The 20,189-nt window shown below is 43.7% G+C and overlaps 1 protein-coding gene across 1 annotated transcript in view; it reads right to left on the reverse strand.

The window, feature by feature from the left end:
* The window catches only part of C11H1orf21 (chromosome 11 C1orf21 homolog), a 194,291-nt gene that overhangs the window by 23,196 nt on the left and 150,906 nt on the right, over positions 1 to 20,189 (reverse strand). Inside the window, exon 4 of the mRNA XM_060364451.1 lies at positions 4,296 to 4,372. Within this exon, the coding sequence (XP_060220434.1) occupies positions 4,296 to 4,372 (77 nt within the window). The remainder of the gene's footprint in view (positions 1 to 4,295; positions 4,373 to 20,189) is intronic.

Raw genomic sequence — 20,189 nt, forward strand, 5'->3', positions numbered from 1 at the left:
AGCGTCCTCATTGCTTTAAACCTGTCTTTTAATAGAGGGTTCACTATTAGCCTCTGCCAGTGTTCCCTTGCTGACCACAGGCCATGATGGCAGTGTTAAATCACTACTTGCCTGTGCTACTCTGATACCCAGGGCCACCAGCATGGACAGGGCTGGTTGGTTGTCAATGAACCACCAGCAGCCCCGGGCGGTTTACTTCTGTGCCTGATCCTGAGACTGTTTTCTGGCTGTGTTTTGTCGGAGTGATGATGGTCCTCCCTCAGCTTTGTGCCCGGATACAGCTTTGCTCCAGGCTTTGAAACAGCAACAGCCAAGCTTTTCAGCTGTCTGCAGTGAGGGCGAGGCTTCCCGAGGGTGCAGAACACAAACCTCCTGGCGCCCATGCTGGCCACATGGCCACACTTTGGTTCTTGTTCTTGGCAAGGCTCTTGACAGTTCTATGTCCCAGGATGCAAAGATGTTAAAATAGGTGTATAACAAAAAAGACAGATGTCTGTGTAGCCTCGTGATCCAAAAGACCCCACGGAAACGGTATTTTTAGGTTTTGGTGTTCACGCTGTAAACTTTACTCAGCATGTAAGAGCAAGGCAATAAATATTTAATTGACTGACGGATCACTATTTAAATTCATGTGACTCTTGACCCGTCAAGGAGGCAGTGAGGTTTGTCAATGGGTCAGGTGCTTGCCCGCAGACTCCCCTTCAGACACAAGCAGGCGTCCTACCGCTAGCCACCTACAGCTGTCGCCACCTTCTGCTTACGTCTTCATCTAATGACTAGGACGTGAAACAGCCATGCCTGCTCAGCAGTTGTGCCTACGCGCGGAGGGTCGGGAGCGGGTACCTTAACTCTGCAAGTGTGTCTGCCGGCTCCGTGGTCACAAGTTCTGTATCGGGAGCTTGAGACTGAAGGTGAAGGCCACTGACCCAAGGAAGGGTGTGTATGGAGACGCAAGCACAAAAGGCTCAGTGCTTTTAGTTTGCAGTGTCCACGGATCAGGAAACGCTGCCTGTCTGTCTTTCCATACCTGGCAGATTCACTCTCGAAATGCACGCAGTGTGCTCCCTGTAGTAGGTGGAACTGGTGGAATGGAGAGGGGCCTTGTTGTCATCAAAACCTCATGCTCGACATAAGCTCTTTCAGATGAATGCTTCTGTCAGAGGGACAATGGCTCACCAGAGGAACAAATGCTCCCTCAAGGTCCTACTTCCCTGTCTGAAACTTGGTTATCTTTCCTCTCTCCCTGCTAGGAAGGGACTACTGCTGCTCTGCACACAAGCTTGTACAGCATGAGTACGGGAGGCTAATATCTGCTAGACCTAAATGTTTATAAAGCTGTGCACTGGTGTCTGCTTTAACTAACAAGGCTCAGCGAATACCCTACTGGGCCTGGCAAAGCTCTGTAAGATGGCCTTGTACTGGTAGAAGCTTTTCTTTCTGTGGCTTCTCAGCTCAGGGAGACTAAGGAACCTTGAGGCAAAGCAATCCAATGAAGGAAGGATGGGCAAAACAGGCTTCAGCGCTGAAGGCATTCGGCTTTCTTTTCCAGTGATGCATCAGGTTTCCACTCATGGAAAACTTCAGCCACAAAAATATAAGGCACAAAAATATATGATTTGGATCTGATAACAACCTCCCAAAGATAATGCCATGAAGGCTTAGGATTCTCAGAGGAAGGGTCTCTGGGGGTGGGGCCCTGGGTCATCAAGTTCCCTCACTGATGGATTCATTGACAGAGTCTAATGGGTTACTGAGGGGGTGGAAACCGTAGTGAGGGGGGGTTTAGCTGGAAGATGTAGGCCAGCAGGGGCAGTCTTTTTTTTAATTATTTTATTTGTATTAATTACAGTTTATTCACTTTGTATCCCAGCTGTAGCCCTCTCCCCTCTTCTTCTTCTATGCTCCTCTCCCAGCCCACTGAGAGGGGAGGTCCTCCTCCCCTTCCATCTGACCCTAGACTATCAGGTCTCATCAGGACTGGCTTCTTTGTCTTCCTCTGTGGACTGGTAAGGTTGCTTCCCCCTCAGGGGGAGGTGGTCAAAGAACCAGCCACTGAGTTCATGTCAGAGATAGCCTCTGTTCCCATTACTAGGGCACCTACTTGGACACTGAGCTACCATGGGCTATATCTGTGTAGGGGTTCTAGATTATCTCCATGCACAGTCCTTAGTTAGAGTGTCAGTCTCAGAAAAGACCCCGGTGCCCAGATTTTTTGGTTATGTTGCTCTGCTTGTGGAGCTCCTGTCCCCTCCAGGTCTTTCTATTTCTCCTTCTTTCATAAGATTCCCCACACTCTGGGGGTAGGCTCTTGAAGGATGCATTTTGTCTCTGGCTCTTTCCATACTCAGTGTTGTCTGTCCTGTCACTCTTGCCTCCACTTGCTTGGCTGCCACAGAGTAATCAGCTTTGTATAGCTCATGCTCCCGGCCACAATATTTTTGCTTCATCACAGGCCAAGAAACAACAGAGCAAACGACTATCAGCCCAAATGAACCTTCCTTTCTCCAGGTGGATATTCTCTGGTATTTTGTCACAGCGATGGAAATCTGATTTACATAGGAGGTATCCCAGTTGTGGTTGGTTTTGTTTGTTTGTTTGTTGTCAACTCGAGATAAGCTAGAATTATTTGAGAAGAGGGAACAATAAGCGAGAAAATATCTCCAAAGGGTTGGCCTGAAGGCAAGCCTGTGGAACATTTTCTTACTTAATGATTGACGTGGGAGGGCCTAGCCCATGGTTGGGGGTGTTATCTCTGGGCAGATGGTCCTGGATGGCACAGGAAAGCAGGTTGAGCAAGCCAGAAAGGGACCTTAGCTCCATTTCTGGGCCTCTACATCAGTTCCTGACCTGACTTCCCTCAATGATGAACTACAAGCCATAAGATGAAACAAGTCCTTTCGTCCTCAAGTTGACTTTGGTTGTGATGCTTTATCATAGCAACAGAAACTTAAGAAGATAGAAAGTACCATCCTCAAACATATTGCTTCTACTTGCTCAACTTACCAACACTGAGGTTTTCACTAGCTTTGGGGGTCTTTGTTTTCTACAGAGCTTCCTGGCATCTGTATGCTTTTCCTGCTTATCTATCTGTGACGGTTTAATTCTTAGGTCCAGATAGAAATTCAAGTGGACAGAGGCAAAGCTTGGTCTGCCTCGATACTTGCACACCCATAATTCAGCAGCCAGCTGAGATCCTCTTCCTCGTATCCTGCTTTCTTTTTATGAGTGTCAGCCATTTTCAACTGAACTTTGGGGCAGAAGATTCCTTCTAATCTTTCTGACCCACTCCCAGAAATGGTCACTTTTATTTGTTTAACTGTTTTGTTTGCAAAACAAACAAACAAACAAACAAACAAAACAATGTAAGTACCCATAAAACTCAAGCCAAAACTAATTACCAGAACTTTGATCACAAGCTATAGCTGACTCAAGTTAGTTCCCAGCTGTGTGTCCCTCTGCCAGAGAGAAACCCTCTTGCCTTTTACCTTGCAGTGTTTCGGAATGTGCTAAAGAGCCAATTATCTGCTTTGGTTATATTTTTTAAATTTATACAGTGCAACATGTCCTGTGTAACTAATGTAGGATTAATTTCAAATCGCCAGGGTCCATGCAGCAGTGTGCACGGCTGCAAAGCACTTGGCTGAACTGCCAACCCATCTTTCATTGTGTAAACATCCTGTGTTTCACTTAACATAGCCCCGTTTAAGGGCATTTGTCTTTTTTTTCTTACTCTCAAGGCATTCCTAGTACACAAGATTCTGCTTGCAACTTAAAACACACATGTGTACACACACACACACACACACACACACACACACACACACACACATACACACAAGCACGCATGCACGAAGGCATGCATGCCACCCATACATACTGCTGTGTGGGAAATGTGATTTTATTTCTTGAATTATTTTCCATAGTCTGGAAAATCTACACTGTCATTTGTATATCATCCTCTGTTTTGTGACCTCTATTGTTTTGGGTATAGTCTAATGATGATATGTTCATAATTTTAATGCAGCCATTAATTAGTAAATTTCCTTAAGATTTATATATACTTTATATCTTAATTAAAATCCCCCTCTGTCCAAGAGCCATAAAAACTACCCTTCTTATTTGTTTATTTTACTAACTGGCCTGAAACTGTCAACTTTGATATGCACAGAGGATGTTCTGAGACTATGTTTTGTTTGCTGTCTCAATTACTAAAGCTTTATTATAGGCCTTGATTACCTGGTAGGCAAAAATGGAGTTTTAAAGACAATACAAGGAAAACAGAAAGTAGAACTTACTTTGCTCTGGGCTGATGGACTAATCCAGGGATTTCTTTATTAGTTTTAAGCCTTGCATTCGAGCTGGCACTTTTTTCCTGAAACACAAGAACATACATAAAATACAGGATGAGAAGCTGAGATTATGCGATAGCAAGCATTTTTGTCACAACCTCCTTGATGTGCCCCTCTATTGAAGCTGTGTACCCCACCAAGGTCCTTGCAGAGATGTTACACAATACAGGCAGAGCCAGCCAGACATTTGAACAGGAAGTACTGTAAAGAAAAGAGGAGTTGGCTTTGTAATAGGTACACTCTGTTTAGAAAACAGCAAGCAGCTAGCGTTTAATTACTGATGTTTAATGGTGAGAAAGTTGACAAAAGGTTCCAGTGTTAGGAAGAGAGGGATGGGACAATCACAGGCACTGTCTACCTGTCCAGGAGAACTGGCTGTGGTGAAGACACTAAGGCCGTAGCTGGGACAAGGATAAGGACAAGGACAGGACTACCAATGACTAATAGTTTTACATCACAGTAAATTTTGGAACTAGATTCTACTGGATTGATCAAAGCCTTTGGCTTTTAGGTTGACAAGATTTTGTATTTCTAGCATAGCAGCCACACAGGAAAGACATTGAAGTGTTAAAGTGCTGGTGTATCTACCATCCTGGGCTCTTAGAGACGTACAAAAAGTGCTTTACACAGAGCTCCAAAAGCATACCCTTAAAGTGGAAGGAAATTTCCAAGGCACACTAACAGGAGGCTATTCATACTTAAAGGACTTGAACTGAGGCCCAAACTGAAGTGACCACTATTTAATTTAGGAGTTAAATACCACAGAGGATTAGCTCATGAGCTTCCCCAACTGTGGAGGAGCCTAGATGAAATGAAACAGACGGACCCCAAATGGATTCTTTTGTGTCTCTTTCTCTGCAGAGAGCTGACACCATTTCAGTCAGTGACATTCCAGCCACTCTTACATGCTCTGCCTGGTTGTTATTTACCATCAGACAAGAGTGGCTCTGCATAATATTAGCACTCTAGAAATATGGTCATTTCATGTTCTAGGAAAAGGACACAATTACCATTTTCCTACAGGCCACTTTACCACCTTAGAGTAAAACTGTATTCACAACCCTTCTAAGAAGTATAAAGTAAGGCTGGTGAGCTGGATCAGTGAGGAAAAGTTTATCACATGGGCCTGACGACTTGAGAGCCATGCCCAGATGCCACAGTGCAAGGAGAGAACTTCTAAAGCTCTCTCTACATGCATGCTACAGACGCATGCGTTGGCCAAGCTCCCCGATGATAAACAAAATAAATTTCAAAAGAAGTATGGGCTATACACTGTCTCCCCTGCTGGGGTAGACAGGGAACAACACATAGTTATTGGGTCTTTTACAAAGCAGGCGGGAGAATTAGTAAACTAACACACCAGCTCCAGGCGCCCAGGGCCCATGTCCACTGTTTACCATTGGGGTTGTGCTGCGTGACAGGGGCCTCAAGCATCATGCAAGGTGCTCAGCACAGAGTATCAGAGCAGAGAAGCAGTGCCAGCAAACGCCCGGCCTCTCTGTGTGAGTCTTTGAGAGGAAAAGAGCTCAAATGGAGCCTCCCTGCAGGGTCAGAGATACAGGTTTCCTCCAAGGTGGGCACTTTCTTCTTGAAGCCGTATGTTTTCTTAAACACTGAGAGTGGGCAGGTACAGTATGCCACTTCCTTCTCGCCATATAATCTCCTTGATTTCTAGAGCTCAAATGATACATCATCGTTTTCAACCCCACAGAGGCAGGAAACTGAAAGGCCACACAACTGTAGCCTCTTCAATAGTCTACTTATTAAACTACCGTACATAATTACATCATCTCTTCATAAAGGCCTATTTTACATACTCCTTATGAACAAACCCCCAAATGACAGAGGCTCAATGGCAAAACTTTCTCATGTGCATTCATGTCTTTATTTTACAAATTATAATTCATCAAGACCAACAGTAACAACTTACTGAGGATTTACTTTAAGTAAGACAGTATCCTAAGGAATTTACATGTATTGACTTATTTTGTGGTTCATAAATATTCGCCTACATTGACTCATTTTCACACCTACACCACTTCTCTGAGTTAGGTGCCATTTATTACCTTTTATTTTTTCCTTTTTCATTCTTGAGACAGTGTTGCTCTTGAGGTCTCAAGCCTCACCCCTCAGCTTTACCGTGCTGAGATTACAGGGAACACCACTATTTCTAATCACCTAATCCCCGATTTATAAATTAGCAAGCCCAGGCGCTGAGAGGTGAAGAACTTAACTGAGTGATTTAAGTAAAGAGTGCTCATACTGGCATTCTGACTCCAGGGTGCACGCTGTTAGTCACTAGGACAGTGCTCCAATGCTTAGTATCTACAGTCTTCAAATTTTGATACTTCATTCACATTATTTAAAAATGCATTTGTTGCACTCTCCACCTGTACCGTCAGAAATCTCTTGACTGTTGTCAGGTTCATACTGGTAGATGCAAGGCTTTCCAACATTATAGTTTTTGGTTAAGGTTTCAATTTTATCACTGGCAAAAAAACAAAACAAAACAAAACAAAAAACCTACCCCAATCATTTTCCTTGAAGTGATAATCTCTTTTCATTCATTGTTGGGAAATGACATGCCAAATTACCAGGTTTGAGGGCTTTTTTCAAGACAGGGTTTTTCTGTGTAGCTTTGGCTATCCTAGTCTACCTTTGTAGACCAGGCTTACCTCCTGCCTCTGCCTCCCAAGTTCCGGGATCACAGGCGTGTGCCACCCCCACTCAGCCTGCCGGGCATCTTCGTTTTAATGGAGCTATGCCATCCCATTAAAAGAAAGAACTGCTAATTCAGCTAACAACTCCATCAACTTCGAAAGTGCTTTTCTTCACCAAAATGCTGTCCTTGGGCAGGCAAAGGAAATGCTTTATGCATAACTCTCACTGCACTGCAAGGCTGACAAAAAGATGCACTCCAAGCACAAGTTTTTGTAAAATTAAATTTATTGTGCTTCATCGAGGGCAGTCTTAAGTGAAAATGGAAATTAGTTTTCTCCTATGAGTCATGATAGGGGGCCCAGCACACGCTGACTGCTTGTATTACTGCTTTCTGTTGCTATGATGAAACACTAGAAGTTTGGTAATTTATTACAAGAAGAAAAGGGGCTTATTTAGCTCAGTTTTGGAAGGTGAAAATCCAAGATCAGTTAGTCTCATCTGTTTCCTCATGGAGAGGGTACCCTTGGCTGGCCAACCCAAGGGCTGTGCAGACTACCCTTGACCACAGTTCCTCTCTCTCACACACAGAAAGCACGTACTGGTTATTTGACCATGGCGCACACTTTATGTAAATAAAATGAACAGCCTCATGGGGTAAATTCACGTTCCTTAAAACTTCTCTAGTATAACTGTGGTTCGGTGTGTAGATTACCACAGCCCAGGTTTAACGATTCCATCATTCAAAAAGAGTCTCCTTAAAACCATTAGTTGTTGATCTTCATTTTCATCTTCAGATCCCAACACTCATCACTCTCTCTACAAACCTGCATTTTCTACATTCGCATAAATGACACCCACGATGGAGCACTTTGTTTCGGCAGTTTTCACTTGGCACACTTTTGCCATTTACTCACGTGCAGCATGTCACAACTTCAAATTTGTTTTAATGTTAAAATAACAGCCCAGCGTTTGAATATACCATATTTCGCTCACCTAACCATCACTTACTGGATAATTTAGGTTGTTCTCAGTTTGTGGCTATTATGAAGACTGATATCATCAGCATTCACATGATGAGCTTTTGTGTACGTACAAATATGTTTTTAATTTCTCCTGGGGAGATGCCTGGAATTGTTGGGCTGTACAGTAAGCTTTTGTGTCCTTACTGAAAACATCAACACACTGTTTTATAGAGTGGTGGCATGATTTTACATTCCCGTCTGCAATGTGGGACGGGTCCAGGTGCTCCACATTTCACCATCAACACTTGGGCAGTTTCTCATTTATTCCTAATCCAGTGGCTGTGTAGGGCTATCTCACTGGGAACTCTGTCATTAAATTTTGACTTTTAAGAATTTGTTTTTATTTTTTCCCTATGTATTAATCACCCCAGGATACTTTGCACCTTGCTACACAGAGTGCTGATACACACACTGGTCGCCTACATTTATCAAAGAAAGCCAGCTTTGTATTTGTTTAGAAACATAATTAACTTGTACTTCAGGAGTTGTTTGTTGGGGGTGGAGGGGGATGATTTGCCTTTTTGTAGAGGGGATGGGACAGGACACAAAAAGAGCGGGAAGAGATTGGTGGGGTGGTAGAGGCTGGTGGTCACAGCTGGATGAGTTAACTTATCAGGAGGCTGCGAGCTATGGGACTCCTGCTCCAGGAACGGAACTGGGGGAAATAGGAAGAAAAAACTAGGATGCTGTTTCCCTCAGAAGACGAAACCGTCTCAATGCTATTTCACCATTAAAAACTATGCACCCTACACAAATCAGCTGGGGACAGTAAGAACCAAGCAGAAGCCACCTCTCTCCACACTGGCATGCAGACCCTCTGGGACACTTGCTAAAACACAGGCTCCAGGCCCATTCAGGACACCCTGAATAGAGTAAAGAAGCCTTCATACTTTGGATTTCCCCATTTGCCCCGCACAGAGCAGTTCCTGTGGCTCTGAGCAGACACCTGCCAGGGCAGCGGCCCCTTTGACTCTTACACTCAGTGGCTCCATCAGCTGGAAGAGGCATCTATCTTCAAAAAAAAAAAAAAAAATGCTTGCAAACTACTGTCAGGTAGCAACAAGCTTATTTAAATGACAAAGTTTTCGTTGGCTTGGAATAATTTCTTTCCTGAGGAGCAGCACGCTTGTCATGGCACAGTAAACGTCTCATTCCCTCCTCAGGTGCAGGGACAGTCAAAGCAACTGTATTAACCAATGCTGCTGCCAAGAGTTCCCCTACTCGCCTGGCAACTCCCAGAGGGGAGGAGGGAAAGAGTAACTATACAGAAGAGCCAATGGCTTTCTTCAAACATTCTCTTCCCTCACCTCCTGGATCTTAAAGGAGGCAGCAGCGCTCAGGATGCTGGCAGCAATCACCCTGCTATAGGCTGGCATGGAGAAAGCCGAGACGTCTTTTCTCTGTCACCTCTTTGTCTCATTTATCTTGCTTGGGCTGACATCTGTAGCTGTGAGGGTCTCTTTCCTAGTTTGGTTTAAAGAGTAGAGAGAAACCCTCACGTTTCGAATGCCCAGTGGCAGCGAGTTAGTTCTCTGTTAGAAATCCCACAGTGCTCCACTGTGAGGTCTGGAGCACACTCCTAGCCCCTGGGCCTGCTACAGTGTCTTGTACAGTGAAATGATGCAATGAACAAGAGAGCTCAAAGAATTTGTCCTATAGGTGGTTTCTCTCCACCACCCTGTCTGCCTGTCTCTCTGTCTCTCTCCCTTCCTCCATATCTCAATCACCTCATTTCAGAAAGCCCATGGAAACTCTAAAAACATCTTACTTGACACTGAATATTTGATTTCTCACATACTATTAAGATGAAAAAGGGCACCATCTCTTTTAGATAGCTTGTCTTCTGCATGGTTGTGATTAGCTGAACCACAGCTACTTCCCCAGAATTACTGCATGTTTACATATGCAAATGTCCGTTCCATCAGCTGCAGCTTTTAAACTTGGCCAGCCATCTTCAGAACAATAACTCAAAGCCCAACCGTCTAACCACTAGGTACAGAGATTTCCAGACTTATTAGTATTTTGTTAACGTAATTTACTGGTGATGAAGCTAAAATGTGAAGTCTCAGCTTTTTTTTTTTTTCTTTTGCAATTCCTTCCCCTTAGATGTCCCCGAGTTTCATCTTACACCAAACAAATGTGAAAAGGGCAAATCAATTCCAAAGCATCCTAAAGCTTTTCATGCACTTGCTTTTAAAGGCAGACCGGAAACACTTAAAATAATCCTGTAAGTTAAACAGCCACAGGAAACAGCTCGGAACAGATTTAATGGTATATAAACAAATTTAGAACAAAGTCATTAAGTCACAATGTCGGTAATTAAAAGAAACAAGCCACAGTGTTACCAAATCCTACTGACAATTATAATTTTTAAAAGATGGTGGTTTCCCTGAGTTTTTCAAGGCATACACCTGCAGGGAGCCACCTGCTTTGGAACTGTCTTCAGTTTTTGCCCAGGATGCTTTCATCAGCTAGGTAGTGTATGCTGTGTAACAAACAGCCTCCAGTATCAGGGAGGTTAACAGGATGAAAGATTACTGCCTGTAGACACTATTCATCCAGTGCCTGGGGTGGGGAAGTCAGATACTCAGGTTGAGGCTCCTCATCAGTATAACTTTCAGACTCATCATGGCTGGAGATCATCAACATTAAATCCTCATATTTACTTGGCCATAATACATTACAGAACATACAAAGTCAGAAACAGAAAACATGAAAGTAGACAGGTCTACAATGTGAGTTCCAGGCCAGTCAGGGTTACATTGTGAGACTTTGTCTTTTAAAAAAAAAGTGAGAGAGGGAGGGAGGGAAGAATAAAACGAGAGAGAGAAAAAGAGAGAGAACAACAGTTTTACTACAAATTTGGCACGAGAATGTCATTATTTCTAGTATCTACTACATTTCTAAGTGCTTGATAACATTCTTGATCATAGTACTAATATTAATGAATAATTCTCCCTTTCTGAAGTTTGATATATAAATGTATAACAAATACCATTATTTATATTAAAATGTGATTTTTTTATAGAAATACTGAAAAATGTTATTGAAAATTTAAACTGGATAAAATGCTGTTTGGAATTCAGAACAGGCTAAAACACTTAGTAAGTAACCACATTGGCTAGCACTGGTAAATTACCGTACACGCAATGTGGACACTCTAGAAAAACGCATGGAAAGCACACGTGATCACACACCATAGCCTTGCCATCGCTCCTTTTTCTTTAAATAAAACAAAACACACGGGAATGGGAATCCCGCTTCTGTTGCTCGTCAGCAGTTAGAGCAATGGTCTATCAACTGTCTGCTTTGCCTCTCATCCTTGTTCACAGCTGGTGTGGCATTCAGGGTGGGACAAAAGGAAATGAGTTGAGTTTCTGCCATATCCCTCCATGCTTGGAAGAGCAATAAAAGATTCTGGATGCCACTCTAGATCCTGAAGAGTTTTAAGCAGGGAGGTCACATGCCTAGATATGAGTTCTAGAAACACTGAAGGAGAGCATGAGAAGCAGAGGCAGGTTGTCTCCCGAGAAGCCTGCTGCAGTAGTCCCGGTGGTCTTTTGATGGGTTGTACAGGGTGAGCCTGAGTGCAGGGAGGACGAAAGATTGAGGAGTGAGAAGAACTTTCAGTTCTCCGGGGCAATCTAGTGGGAGGTGTGGAAGCAAGGAGTGGAGGGGAAGGACTGGGGCTGGGAGATGCTGAGAGGATAGTGTGCTTTGAGAAGGTCCCCGTCAGTCAGGACTTCTTCAGATACAAGTGCCAGAAAGCCCATTTGATTTCCTTCAAGCCAGTAAGGAATGTACTGGATTACCTAAGAGGAATGGATCTGCTCTCATCCAGTTTTATGCAGGAAGTAAAGGATGTCTGTCGGTCAGTTTTTGCTTATCATTGTGGTTTAATTTATTTCATGACCCTGCCATCTCTAGTGCAGGTAAGAGTACAGAAGGAAAACAATGAGATTAGTCAGAGAGGGAGCCAGCTGGACATTTCTGTGAAGGTGGTATTCTAGCAGGACAGAGGGCTCTGGTGGGAAAAAAAAGGATGCAACAGCCACCACAGCATTTGTTATTCATCTGCCTATGGGCTCTTTGTATTTCAAATGTTTTCTATTAGAACATACGTGTGTTTGCTTATGTAAAGATCTACTATTAGAATGATAATCTATGCAACACAGCCTATACAGTGAGGATATGTTTTCACGTACAAGAGATTTGAGCTTTGAACTGGTGAACAAAGATTTCTCCTTTTCATTTCCTTTTTTCCCAGCAACTCTAAAACTTATTTTAGCAGAGATGTAATATACATATATATATATTACATATATATATGCGCACATTTATGAGACAGCACTTCTGAGGTGTCTATATTGAGATTTAGCTACTTTTCGATTTAGTTCCCTCTTCACAGGTTTTCCCTGTCAAAAGTCTGAGAAATTCCTGTTTTCACAGCATCCTCCTTTCTGGCTCTCTAGCCCAGATAAACGTCGGATCTGCTGTGCTATAATGGCTTTACAGAGGGAATGAAGTTTGTCACCAGATTCCTATAGAGTCCTGCACTCAATAATCAGACCTGGCATTGTTCCATTCTGTGAGCTCTCACAGCCCAAGGCTTTCCGTAGAGACCCTGTTGTACCTAGAGTCTAGGCTGAAAAGGCTCATGATTAACATTACAGTGCTTAGGCCATAAAGAGCAAGCACCACTCTTCCCCCCTTTCTTCTTTTAGAGAAGCATGCAGCCAGGAATAGTGGCATTGATCTTGACATGCTTAAAAGGTATGCTTGGCTTTGAGTTTCTTCATCTGTTTAGCTGCACAGTCTTCCAGAAGCCTTCTAGCAAAGCTCCCATACTGTCCCTTTCTACAGTCTTCCTATATCCGGCGTATGTCGCCTTGAGACATCTGAGCGGGGCGTTTACAGAGGTGGATGGACAGTGATGGGTCTGTACAGCACAGCCTGGTGGCTGGTCAGGGAGGAGGAGATGCCTACTGTTTCTGCTGCTCTCAACTAAGGAGCAGTGTAAGGAGACTTTCCGATCAGGGCTCCATCCTCCAGGAAATGAGCATGGCTTACTAAAATGACCCCTGTGAAGAGGCTTCTGAACAACTGCTCACCCTCTTGTTTTCACTCGTTCCGCACGCCCTGTAGGTCCAGCCGAGGTAGGCTGGATAAGCCGGGAAACCAACAGCCCAGCTGAACAGTGTTAGCTGGCTAATGAGACCCAGGGCTGTATTATAGCTGCAACCAGTGTGACTGACTGACTTCGACGGCGGCTTGCTGTCCTTTGCTATAATGGCATCTTCATATCATTAGCCTTGCTAAGTTGCCTGTTCCCATAATGCATCTCACTCATGACATACTTAGAAACCTAATAGAAGAATTTCTCTATTCTTAGAAATCTTGACCATTCCTGGACTGTTCCTTAAAGCTCATGAGTATTCTCCTCCATTAGAGCTGAGCAGAAACAGGCACGAGGGTTTGTTTGCATTTGTGCTGGAAACCCAAGGTTGACCTGGGAATGTTCTTTAATCTTTTCCCACCTTATTTTTAAGGCAGCGTCTCTCATTTGAGCCCAGAACTCATCAATACTGCTAGTATGGCTAGCCAGCTTGCTTCTGGGAGCCCTCATCTCTACCTTCCAAGTGTTGGGGTTACAGGTGGGCCACCAGACATGTTCACTTGGGTTCTAGAGACCCAGACTTCAGTTCTCATACTCGAATGGTGAGCACTTTACCTACTAAGCTAACTCCCTAGTGCTCTTATCTTAAAAAAGAAATAGCAACTCACTTTCCTTTGTTTAATAAATCCCTTTGGCTTCATACCGCCTTCTTAAAATTCTCCTATGCAGCATAAGCCAGGACCACAGCTGCTTCTGGGAGAGGTCCCCGAGGGACAGACTCATCAGGCTGCACCTCCTACTGCCCATGACACTTGAGAAAAATTAGTTTTCTGAGTCAGTTTGCTGATTCCCTCATTCCTTATCTCAAGAGCTCAGCAAGATTCTTCCTCTACTTGAATAAAAAGCAAAAATAAAACAAAATTAAAGTGGAGGCTTACGAGCATCAATCAAGTACAGTGAGCTGAAGATAAGGTTGCTTGGCTTGTTTTTCCAAAGCATGTCCTTGGCAAGCCTAACTATGCCGTTCTTTGGTGTGATCGAAACCTCTAGATTTTAATATAGTTTATAAATTCAGATGTATCTGCATGTGTTTATAGTTACATGATATGGAAAACCAGCTTTAATTTGAAATATTATTTTCCATATTCAAATGTTATAAAATAATTTAAACTTTTCTGTTGCCTCTGACATTGATGTTTTTAATCACTTAGTATCACAAACATTTTCAGTTCATCTCATGTTGTCAGGTATGTTATCCTCCTCCTAAAATATCTGAAATAAGATGTACTTTGGCCTTTTAACGCTAAGCTACCAGGACAGCACAGTTTGTCACTTATACTATCCTTTCAAAGTAATTGATAAAAAGCTGCTTGTGCCAGGTGGCTCATGCCTATTAGCTTAGCACATGGGACAGGAAGGCAAGAGGACAGAAGCTCAAGACCACTCTTAATTCTATCTCAGCTTTAAGGCCAGTCTGTCACATGAGACCTTCTATCAGTGCCAATCCCCCCTCCCCGCCGGAGGACTGTTTATGAAGACCTGCCAAAAGCCCATTACTAAACTAGATTATTTTTTTTCCTTTAGGAAAAACCAACCAACCAACCAACCAACTAATGACCTGATGGGAAAGCTTTACAAACATCCAAAGGGACCACAGACAAACACATCAGTGTTTTAAGCATCTTCCTAAACTGTGTTCAAAATGAGTGCTCCTTCCTCTGAGACTCAAGGCAGGGCGGCATCCATTCTTCCAAACAAACATAAACCATCATGTAAAAGACACTTACCATGCAAATGATGGCTGAAAGGATAGCTTTTGAAAAAGTTCCATGATAGGATTTAACTGACATCTTGGAAACCTTATGCCACTTTGCAAAATCTCATGCCAGTAACATACTGACTTGGAAGTTCACAAACAGCACTATGTCTGTTGTCTAACGGTCACTTGTCATATTGGGGGCACCAAAAGAAAACATGTATGTTGGGTCTTTGTGCTTAATGCACTTTCCCCTCTCCTGCTCTCTCTTTCATTTCCTGCTACAAAGGATAAACTCCTACAGAATACTTCATTTGCTACTGACATGACAGCATATGTAGTTAACTGATGTTCCCATGAAAATTCAACAGTGGAAAAACAGAGGCATGGACACTGAGAAGGTTTCTACAGTTTTAAAGGCAGTAACAAGAATAAAAATAATAGCTAGCATTGATGGAATCTTCTCCTTGTTAGGCATCCCATTAACCCCGAGGCTCTAATTGATTTAGATACAGATAAAAACCAACCACAGGCCCCAGTGCTATTAGCTCAGTAAATGTCAGCCATAATTCTTACTGCTATTATTGTTTATTTAATTTGCCTCCGTTAATTCTGACAACGACTACGTAAGGTGAGAATAAGAGGAGGTCATTAAAGAAACAGAGATTCGAAGAGAATATGAACTGTGATCCAGGGTGGAAGAATGGCCCCAAATGGACATCTCTTTCAATACATACTATGCGTTATTTAAAGAGCTAACTCTACATTAATTGTAGAGGAGGAGGGAAGGAGTCCTCTCATGTTCAAAGCTCCCTTTTACGTCTTAATGTCTAACAGTGAGACCAAGACTGGATCTAATTGAGACTGTCTAACAATGAGACTGGATGGAAGACATATTTTTGAGGACAGAGTCTTGAACACTGGTGATGTCTTTATGCCACTGCTCAGAAACTATAGCTGCTCTTCCAGGCCAACACAAGCCTAAGTAACTAACAAGTAGAGACCAGGGATAACTGTGGGAACATGCTCCTTCCAAAGACATTCCATTAAAAGATTTCAAAAGTACAAGTCATGACAACCAAAAAACACACAAAATGTACATCTATCCTGGTGTATATTAGAACTAGTCCCTAAACATTTAGGAATTTTGTGAGCCAACTACAGCACAGATATTGACTGACACTATAATCAATGCCTACCTCCTCCCTCTAAGCTGTTTCATCAGCTCTTGTTATATACAGGCATTGTTTAATATATAAGATTTGTTTGCTCTAGCCACCTAGATTGGTGTTTTATAGTCACCAGGGTGGAGTGCCTTTAATTATATGGCAATGTTTCTCTCAAGTATCCTTTATATGGGCTCAAGAGGAAATGAAAGAAGTGGCAACAGGAACTGTCCACTCTTATCCAAATAAGGAGCCACCTGCTATGCTACTTCAGAATCACCTGATAGTACCACAACCTGCAGAAACTGGGAGCAGTTATAGCAGAGGTAGACAAAGGAGTCCTGCCCAATGCCCCAGCCTATCAAGAAAGGGAAGGAAGACATCAAGACGACACTGTCAGCCTCCCGGATGAAACCCCTCCCTCCGTTGTTGTCCTGGTAGACAGCCATCACCCTAAGTTCATAAGTCTGTCTCTTCTCATGGCCTGGGTTAAATGTCTCCACCTAATAAAACACAAGTCCTCTAGAACTAGCCATAGATAGTATCTTGTCTGTGTATATACAGATTCTTGTTGCTGTGACAAAAAATTGAAAGAACTGAAAGAGGAGAGACTTATTTTGGTCCACAGTCCCAGAACCTTTAAGATAAGGTCATCTGAATTCATTGTTTTGGGCTTGGAGTGAGACAGAACGTCATGGCAGCTGGAATTTATGACAGAGGATGACAGTAGCCAGAAGGCAGACAGAGGCAGGAAGGAGCCAGGGACAAGGTACCTTTCAAAGACATACTCCCAGTGACTACTTCCTCCTACCAGTTCCCATTGCCCATCTTCCACTAAAATGAGAATCCGTCCATTGATGAATCTACTGATTAGCTCAGAGTCCTGGAAATCCAGTCACCTCTCAGACCCATCAGTTGGAAGCCAGGCTTCCCAAACACGAGCCTCTGGGAGACCGTTCATACCCCAACCACAGCAGTAGACTACAGCGGTAGTCACTCAGAGTTTGCTGCACGGATAAACGGACATTTGTATTTCTTGTTGACTGTTCAGTAACTATCACTCCCTTCAGAATAAAAGCTGGACACAGAAAAGGCTGGAGTAAACCTTAGAATGGAGACACGAGGGCTGGTATCTTTCTTTAGTGTAGCCTTGACTGAAGTTGTGCCTACAGGAAAAACAAGGCAGCAGGAAATAGCATTTCCCCAGATTCAAAGCACCATCACTTTAAAGCTGGGTTAGAAGAAGTTCATGGTGGTTTTATTCCTCAAAAATACATTTTATGTTATTTCAGGGATGGAAAAAGAACTTAATTTTACTCTAAATACCTGTGAAGTATTTTCACCATAATACTCTGGGGCTCACAATGGTAACAAATGTCAGTTTTTACTCATTCGTTTATTATAATAATAATAATGATTTGTGTAAGTGCTAAGAAACTCACAACATTCAGGAGACACAGAATGGCGGTTGCCAGGGGCTGGGAAGAAAGGGCAGTGAGTGATTACTGGGAACAGAGTTGAAGTTGTGCAAGATGAAAAGAGTCCTGGAGAGGACACTGTGCTGGTCTTGCTCTATGTTTGATAGGTCATACTAGTGTATTGCATGTGTAACAATTGTCAAACGATGAGGCCCCACCCATTTCTGAGGGACTACTGGCTACTGGGGAGGCAGTGTCATCTCTTTCAGTCCAGTAGCCACTGATAGGTAGCCCATGCCCTTTGCCCCTGCTCCTGGAAGCAAGCCTACCCCATTCAGTAGGCTAGACAACCCCCCCAACACATAACCCCCAACACCCACAGACGTGCATCACACATGAGGACACACAGACACACAAAACACATACACAGGACATGAGAATAGAAGCGGCATGAGAGAGGGTAATAGGGTGAAAAACTAAAATTCATTATATACATGTATGCAACTGTCAAAGAATGAAAGAATTTAAAAAGTTGAAATGGCAAGTCTTATGTAAACACACAGTTTTAAATTCTTGACCAAATTTATTAAAAGTACTATTTCTGTGTATTTCAAAACCAACATTACACAACACACACACACACACACACACACACACACACACACACACACAGATTTGTTAAAACATTTGTTTGTGTGCTTTCACAGTGTAATCTGAAAGGATAACTTTGGTGCCACAAAAATCCATCAAACAGCAGTGATCTCTAAGCTTGGCTGTCTTGGAAAAACTACCCATGCCTCAAAGGTTGATACGCAGGGCAGAGTGCAATCACACACCACCAGAGCCTTTCATATACCGGTGGACTTTGAGAACTCAGACCATCTAATTCGTTAGAGAAATATGGGCACCCAATGCCTGAGCTCGTTACCAGGAGAAACCCCAAGCAATACACTACAGCCAAGGTTGAAAGTGAAAGCAGTTGAAGGAGGCAGCTCAGTTCACAGCTTGCCTGGAGATGAAGCAATGTTGGAAGGAGGTCTATAGTGGAGCCCGAAAACCAGGGTCCTGAAGATCTCAGCTGTGGGACAGAGCTGCTGTCCCAGCCCTTGGGTGAATACTGTGGCAACAGATGCCTGGACAGACTAAAAGACTTGAATTTTGGCTGTGTGGCTGCCTGGTAAGTAGAAGAGGAAGGTGAAAAGCTTCATCTTATCCCACCTACTGTGAGAGTCTATACCTTCTTGCCAGCATTCTGGGTATCAAATAGTTGGTTGGTGACAAGCAAGGGGCTTGACACTAAGACTGTAGACTTCTACCTAAGAGCTGAGATTTTAGTTTTGTATCCTTCCCTTAGAGTGCCTGCCTGCCTGCCAAAAAAGGAATATGGTGACCTAGGAGTTGTTTGTGTGTGTTGGTGGGTGTAGATGAGTGGTTGGGATGGGGGTAAGCATGGAGGCCAGAAGCTGTATTCCTCATCTGCTCTCAAGCTTAGTGTTTGAGACAGGGTCTCTCAATGAAGCCCGGAGCTCCAAGACCTGGCAGGATCTTCCTGTCTCCTCCCATCCCTCCCCCAGAGCTGGGATTATGGAGGAAGAGGAGTGGAGCATGCCACCTGCCTATCTTTTACATGGTTGCTAGAGATCCGAACTCTGGCCTTCATGTTTGCAAGCACTTTCCTCATGGAGCCATGTCCCCATTTGGCTTAAAAAAAAAAAAAAAAAGGAACCCCAGTCTCACACCTGTAATCCCAGCACTCAGGGAGGCAGAGGCAGGCAGATCTCTGAGTCTGAGCCCAGCCTGGTGTACAAAGCAAGTCCAAGACTACACAGAGAAACCCTGTCTCAAAAAACAAGCAAGCAAACAAACAAACAAACAAACAACAAACAAAACAAAAGAATCCCAATCAACCTCTTGATTTTAGTCCACCTTTTGGTTTCTAGAGATACCTGGTGTTGGTAGTTCCTGGGCCTCTTGTCACCTGTAGGGTTTACCAGGCTTTCCTAGGTTTGTTGAGTCAGGTTCTAGCCTCGGCTTCCAGATTACAGAACCCTGACATTGCTGTCTCCTGGTCGCTGGTTTCAGAGGATTACTACTGTTTTATTCTGAAAGGCCCAGTGCCATGCTCTGCTTGTTCTCCCGACTCCTACTGTCGCCGGGCACACTACATGGATTTCCTGTTCGTACAACAGTACCCGGCCGCTGTTATCACCCCACTCAGAGATGAGGAAACCACACTCCACGAACTCACCCGTAGAATTTCAGGTTGGAAATCAAACACCGGTCCACTGTTCACATCCTTTCGTGGACTGATGGTAACACTGGTTACCAACCAACGCTGGTTACGGATGACCAGCACTGGTGTCCTGTGAGCAGTAACTTCCAACAGCTCCAGAGCACAGGCACTGGAGCCTTTCACAGAGGAACACAGCCTGTCACACGGTAATAAAGGGCTTCCCTGAGATCACAGCGCCCAGAGATGGTGGCCTCAGAGACCGTGTCTTGGGCAATCTCCAAAGACTGACGACTCCCTATCCTACTTTAGGAATCTTTCCCAGCCCTGTTACTTCTCTTTCCTAAATGAATGACCGGGTGGGGAGAGTGGGATGGGGGGAGGGGGGAAGAACGGAGGAGGGAGGGGCAGGGCAGGAATCTCCCTAAGCCAGTCACCAAAGCAGAAGCAAGGGATCCAGGATACCCAGAG

The sequence above is a fragment of the Meriones unguiculatus genome, chromosome 11 (assembly GCF_030254825.1).
Source record: "Meriones unguiculatus strain TT.TT164.6M chromosome 11, Bangor_MerUng_6.1, whole genome shotgun sequence".
Lineage (NCBI taxonomy): Eukaryota > Metazoa > Chordata > Mammalia > Rodentia > Muridae > Meriones > Meriones unguiculatus.